Source organism: Physeter macrocephalus, chromosome 19 (assembly GCF_002837175.3).
Source record: "Physeter macrocephalus isolate SW-GA chromosome 19, ASM283717v5, whole genome shotgun sequence".
Taxonomy (NCBI): Eukaryota; Metazoa; Chordata; class Mammalia; order Artiodactyla; family Physeteridae; genus Physeter; species Physeter macrocephalus.
Genome location: NC_041232.1, coordinates 17,744,361 through 17,751,462, shown reverse-complemented (window position 1 = coordinate 17,751,462; position 7,102 = coordinate 17,744,361). Strand labels below are relative to the sequence as shown.

Genomic DNA, 7,102 nt, shown 5'->3' with positions numbered 1-7,102 from the left:
ATTAGTATGGAAACTGGCTTGCCACAATAGTTCCATGCAATACTGAACATATAGAAAGGAAGAATTTTGTTGCATTTTATTATTTCACACACTCACTCTGTGAATTTATTGTTTTTAAAAAATATTTATTTATATATTTGGCTGCGCTGGGTCTTGGTTGCAGCACGCAGGATCTAGATCTAGTTCCCAGGATCTAGTTCCCTGACTGGGGATCGAACCCAGGCCCCCTGCATTGGGAGGGCAGAGTCTTAACCACTAGACCACCAGGGAAATCCCTCATTCTGTTAATTTATTGAGCACTTACTATGTGTCTGGCATTTTGCCAAGGGTATTATACTGTATTTCTTAAAACAATTTGTAGCATTAGTCTATAAAACACTGTTCTTTATGAATTTATCTTGAGTCTTGTGAGTGCTGAAGTAGTCCTATGATTTTATTGTTTGAGAAAAAGAATGTAAAAGTCACCTTTCTTTTTCTCCATAGTATTTGGGAAAGCGATCCAAGCACTCTCACGAATTAGTGATGAGCTGTGGCTAGACCCTTCTGAAAAAGGTGTAAGTAAGAAATTTAACTAATAGATTAAGGACAAAAGAAGATGTTTATAAATCCCAGTCCAGATTGAATGTTAACTAGGAAATCCAGAAATTCTAATCAGCCCTTTCACTGTTCATCTTTATTTTACATATCTAAATACATTTAGAGCATGGTAAACTTAAAAATCATACACAGTTGATTTAAGCCAGAAGAAACAAACTGGTGGTCAAGAGGCTAGATATGGCTTGCAAAAATGTTTTGTGGGGCCTGCACTATGTTAGCTTACCCTTCCCCCTCCCCATGTCCTCAAGTCCATGCTCTAGTAGGTCTCTCACTTCGTCACAGCTTACCCTTCCCCCTCCCCATGTCCTCAAGTCCATGCTCTAGTAGGTCTCTCACTTCGTCACAGCTTACCCTTCCCCCTCCCCATGTCCTCAAGTCCATGCTCTAGTAGGTCTGTGAAATAATTTTCTAACACTTAGTAATTGGGAGAGTCCATATCAAGATCTGAATTTCCTGATTCTGTTGAAAACTCAGAAGATCTGATAGTTTGGGGCCTGCATTCCCAAGTGGAAGTAGTTGGCTGACTAACAGTTTCTCCCCTTAGGCGAGGGAAAATTTTGCTTCAATCTTTTTACTCCCTTTTATATTGCCTTCTGTCACTTTGTGCTTTAAAGTTAAGGCCCCTGTGGGCACTTACATTTTTACAATTATAAATATGTTCTTGTTACCAAAAACAAAGAAAAATACAATTTCAGCATGCAGGATTTTAGACTTAATACCTATATATAATATATTCCGTTTAGATGTGTGTACATATGCAAATTAAATGCACACTGTATAATGCAGTCCATATTACATCAGTACTATAACTTATGTGTATAGTGTAGTCCATATCATGCAGTTCACATCCCATAGCCTTACTCGGACACACTTCAATGCGATGTTAAACATAATAGAATTTTTAAAATTAATCATTAAAGTTGATTTTTTCCTGTATAGCTATTATTTTATTTTTCTAGCTTGCTTTAAGATCTGTGAATTCTTGTCGGTCAGCATATGGATGTGTCCTCTTCTCGCCTGTGTTTTTTCAACATTATCAGTGGTCAACCTCAGTGAAAATGAATGATAGTGACACAATATCGAATTTAAATTGCAAATTGGGAATGAAGGTAAGAGTAAGTGGGCATGGTTTTCTCTTGTATTGTAGAAATATTCATTATATAGGGCATAACACCTATTCTGTACTTAATACTTGGTTTAAATGGCATGCAGGACAGTCTGTTCATTTACGAATATACTTACTCTTCTTTTGTTAGGTTTTTTTTAAACTAATCAAGCAACCATATTAAGTATGTGCTCTTCTATAACGTGTTTGTGTTACAGTCAATTCTGCCTATCTTTAGATGTCTGAATTCCCTCGAAAGAAATGTAGAGAAGTGCAAAATATTTACCAGATCTGATAAGTGCAAAGTAGTTATTCAATTCTTCTGCAGACATGGTAGGTATAATTAAATCCAGTTTAAAGTATGTGTGTGTTTTGTTAATATTTTTCATGTTTAGAATATTCAAACTGCATATCAAGACTTCCCATTGCACTATTGCTTAGAATTTGTATAGTTTTGTGGTAGGGCGGTTATAAATATTATCTTACTTGTCTCTATAGAAGTACTGTGAGTTGATTGGTATTAATTATTTCCTTTTTTGGCTTGTCAGTGGCACAAGCTTTGCCTGCACACAGACCAATTTTTTAAATGTCCATCTGAATTCTAACAATTGATTATTCTAAAATTAACTAGCTGCTTGATGATATTCTGTAAGACTGCCTTGGTAACAGAGTTCCTTGGAACGAACAGAAAAGAATAATGCCTACCTGTATTAAAAATGCTCCAGGAGGTAAATAGTATTTTATCTGGGGCTGAAAGAAGCATGGTAACTGGCCCAAGGTCACAGAACTAGTAAATCACAGAGCCTGGATTTGAGTCCAGCCCCACAATAGTAGGAGCCAAAACCTTCATTCATTCTCTCTGCTACACCAAGAGATTTCCTGCCTCCCAGCCTTGCATGGTAGATATTCAAATGTTGTAGTCATATAGGATTTTACTTGGTTATATATGTATAGCATGGTGATAAAGTGCATGGACTCTGGAGGTCAACAAGGTCTGGGGTGGAATCCTGCTCTGCCTCTTCCTTGCTGAGACATTGGGCGAATTATTTTACATCTTTGTGCCTCAGTTTCCCTATATGTAAAATGGGGACAGTGGTAGTACCAGCCTCCTAGGGTTTTTGTGAAGATTCAATGAGCTATAGGAAGTTATAGTTCTAAAGTGCTTAAAGAAATACCTGGCATATTTTGTAAGAGTTAGCGCTAGTAATATTTATAATGATGGCTGCTATTTTATTTGAAGTTACCAGTTAGGAGTGTATGTTTTAAAAAATCTTGTACTTGTGGTATTGGTCCAAATCTTTTTATAGTGGAATGGTCTCTGGAAGGTTATATTAGTGTTACGATTTATCTTATATTTCTTAATTTTGTCTTACGTTTATCTTAATATTTTTATTTCAGCTCTTATTTATATTATATTCCTTAATTTTTCCCCTGCAAAATATCAATTTTTAACATTATTTTTTCCTTCTTTGAGCTTCAGTTCATGTCATAGCAGAATCATGTAAAGAGCATGATTAAAAGCCCAGCAAGGGTGGGGGGAGGGATAAATTAGGAGTTTGGGATTAAAATATACACACTACTGTATATAAAATAGATAACCAACAAGGACCTACTGTATAGCACAGGGAACTCTACTCAATATCTTGTAATAAGCTATAATAGAAAAGAATCTAAAAAAGAATAATATATATATGTATAACTGAATCACTTTGCTATACACCTGAAACTAACACATTGTAAATCAACTATATTTCAGTAAAAATTTAAAAAAAAAAGCACACACACACACAAAAAGCACCGCAAGCTCTGACATCTCACGGATTTGGATGTGGATTCTTCTGTAATTCTTATTAGCTTTGTGACAGTACATAAGCTCTCTGAACCTTCATTTTCTTTTCTCTAGAATGGGGATAATCTTACCTACCCTCAGTTTCTGGGGTTGTTGTGAGGATGAAATGAGATCACATGTGTAAAGCACTTAGTGTGGTGCCTGACACAGAAGCAGTACTGAATAATCAGTGACTGATGTTATTACAATTATCCTCATCCCTTATTTCCAGCTAGATTTTATTTTTTAATTTTTTGTTAAAAAAAATTTTTTTTGGCTCCACCGCGCGGCTTTCAGGATCTTAGATCCCCGACCAGAGATTGAACATGGGTCCTCGGCAGTGAAAGCATGGAGTCCTAGCCACTGGACCACCAGGGAATTCCCCAGCTAGATTTTAAACAACCAACTTTTCAGCTTCTTAAGTATGTCTCAAGTGGCTTGATTAATGTCCAGTACATATTTGTGATTGGTTGATTTTTAATAGCTTTTGTAGGGAAGTTGTATGAGTTAGGATGCTATAAGTCAGTGGTTCCCAACCTTTTTGTCACCAGGGACCAGTTTCGTGGAAGACAATTTTTCCACGGACGGGGGTGGGAGGATTGGGATGGTTCAGGTGGTAATGCCAGCGATGGGTAGCAATGGGGCTCAGCTGCCACTCACCTCCTGCTGTGCCGCCTGGGGGGTGGGGTGGGGATGGGGACCCCTGCTCTAAGTTACAAATAACAGGGAAAAAAAAAAACACCCAGAGCATCCAACTCAAACTGACTTAAACAGTAAGGAGGAATATTGGCTCATGTCAACTAAAAGTTCAAAATTAGGTCATAGGCGTGTTTTGATCCAGGCTGCAGCAGCTGCTTCTCCTTCTTCTTTTTAAAATTCTCTCAGGTCTGCTTTCCTCCATGTGATTTATACTAAGGCCAGCTTCTCTTATAAACTTTTTTTTAACATCTTTATTGGAGTATAATTGCTTTACAATGGTGTGTTAGTTTCTGCTGTATGACAAAGTGAATCAGCTATGCATATACATATATCCCCATATCTCCTCCCTCTTGGCGTCTCCCTCCTCTTATAAACTTTTAATAATGAGGTGACTTCTAGCAGCAGCAGCGGCAGCAGCAGCTGGGGCTACATGCTTGCTCTTTCACATCTGGGGGAGTGAAAGCCATACTTCATACATGCACTGAACAAAAGTGCTTGACTTTGCTCTGATTGGACCAACCTAAACTAATCCTGGGGAGCCAGGGGAATTCCATTCTCTAATTGCCTTGGCTTATTGCCATATCTGGACCAAATTCAATTGCAAGGGGGATAAGATTACATCAATTGATTTATACCAATGAGGACCGGCCCACAAGTGATACTGGAAGTGAAGTCAGTCCCACCCAAACCTCATGGCTGCTACATAACAGGGAAGGATGGCTCAGGAAGGAAGGGGGAATTAGGGGATAGATGCTGATACCCAGTAATTGGGGTAAATAGTTATACTTTCCAAAACTGTATGTACCCAGGAAATTATGTTTGCAATTTTATTTTTATAATCTGGTGGAGAAACATTGTTCAAATTTAGTTGAGAAAAATCACCTGGGCAGAGATATCCAACAAACTGCTAGAAATACATATTTGGAACTGGGGAAGAAATTAAAGACAGTGAAGTAAATTTGGCTCTCTTCATTGATAGAAAAGAATTGCAAAGGCATGAGCCACTAAAAAAGACTAACTTCTCTGAATCTAACCATAAATGGTTTCCAGAACGGTGATTTCTTAGGTTATTTAGCATCTGCTAATAGAAAAAAAAAAAGATGATTTATGTCATCAAGAACCAAGGTTCATATGAAATATTTACCTGCCTAATAATAATTCTATCAATTCTCTGTATTTTCACTGGCACCGGCCCCAGAGTGGCTAAAAATGAGTCAGTGAATTGTCCCTGAAGAACACGCTCTGATCCAAAGCACCTGCTAATAAGTTCTGTCCTGCTCAAGAAGACAGATCTCCGACAGAGAGGGGCTTCCATACGAGGGGTGTACTGGCTATTGAGTGAAAATAAAACCCTGATTCATACACGTATATTAATGACATGTTGTCAAGAGGGCAGAATTTCCACTTCACGGTTTTAAGGTTTTGTAAAAGGGCATTCTACAGATATGCTAATGACTTTAAACTTGCATAACAGTGAACTTAAAGGGATTGGGAAACATTTGCCAACTTATAAGTATCACTAACCTCTGAAATTCAAAACCCCACAAATGGAACATCTCCAAAATAATGCTTGCTCCTTAGCTGTACCTCTTTAAGTTTGAAAGAGTTCTCTGGAGCCACTGAGGGAAATTGCAAATTGAGCTATGAAAGGGCAAGCAGAATTCTATCATAGCATCAGATATGCCATGGCTGGCAGCTGATGGCATAAGGCAGTGCTCCTCAAGCGGTTCATGGACTGGCTGCTGGACCTCAAATTGTCTGTTACTGGTCTGTGAGAAGATAAGGAGCTTATGTCAGAATTTAAGTCAACCACATTACTAGGCATTCTCTTTAGTTCAGCTGTTTTGTTTTTGTTTCAATAGTGAGACTTTCTCAATGAAGGAAGAAATTCTGGTGAAAATTCCTTGTCTCTTACAGTCCAGTACTTTGTGCAGCACTAGATAAAATCAATAAATGACACAGAGGAAACAGGACTTCTAAATTTTTATCCTGTTTGCATTCTATCAAGGAAAATTATTATTAAGCTGGAAGACTAGAAAAACCACAATGAAGAGGTACACCAAGCCAAGTTGCTTTAAAAAGAGCACAATGGGGCTTCCCTGGTGGCGCAGTGGTTGAGAGTCCGCCTGCTGATGCAGGGGACACGGGTTTGTGCCCCGGTCCGGGAAGATCCCTCATGCCGTGGAGCGGCTGGGCCCGTGAGCCATGGCCGCTGAGCCTGTGCGTCCGGAGCCTGTGCTTCGCAACGGGAGAGGCCACAACAGTGAGAGGCCCATGTACCAAAAAAAATAAAAAATAAATAAAATAAAAAGAGCACAATGGATGTACTTGGGGCAAGAGATTCAAAGGAGAGAAAGGTGAAGAGGAAGGGCTATCTGGGTGGTAGCATCACATGTGGGTAAATTTCTTTTCTTTTTTTTTTTTTAAACGTCTTTATTGGAGTATAACTGCTTTACAATGGTGTGTTAGTTTCTGCTTTATAACAAAGTGGTTCATCTATACGTATACATATATCCCCATATCCCCTCCCTCTTGCGTCTCCCTCCCCCCTCCCTATCCCACCCCTCTAGGTGGTCACAAAGCACCGAGTTGATCTCCCTGTGCTATGCGGCTGCTTCCCACTAGCTATCTATTTTATAATTGGTAGTATATTTAAGTCCATGCCATTCTCTCACTTCGTCCCAGCGTACCCTTCCCCCTCCCCGTGTCCTCAAGTCCATTCTCTACATCTGCGTCTTTATTCCTGCCCTGCCCCTAGGTTCTTCATAACCATTTTTTTTTTAGACTCCATATATATGTGTTAGCATACGGTATTTGTTTTTCTCTTTGTAACTTACTTCACTCTGTATGACAGACTCTAGGTCCATCCACCT

The 7,102-nt window shown here is 38.9% G+C and overlaps 1 protein-coding gene and 1 non-coding gene across 2 annotated transcripts in view; one reads left to right on the top strand and one right to left on the bottom strand.

Annotated features, from left to right (window-relative positions):
* RAD9B (RAD9 checkpoint clamp component B) overlaps positions 1–7,102 on the top strand; it is a 33,646-nt gene that overhangs the window by 1,362 nt on the left and 25,182 nt on the right. Inside the window, 3 exon segments of the mRNA XM_028480564.2 lie at positions 484–554; positions 1,557–1,706; positions 1,921–2,035. Coding sequence (XP_028336365.1) covers positions 484–554; positions 1,557–1,706; positions 1,921–2,035 — 336 coding nt within the window.
* Positions 198–270, bottom strand: TRNAG-CCC (transfer RNA glycine (anticodon CCC)). The gene has a single exon. It is a non-coding gene; the product is annotated as a tRNA-Gly (tRNA).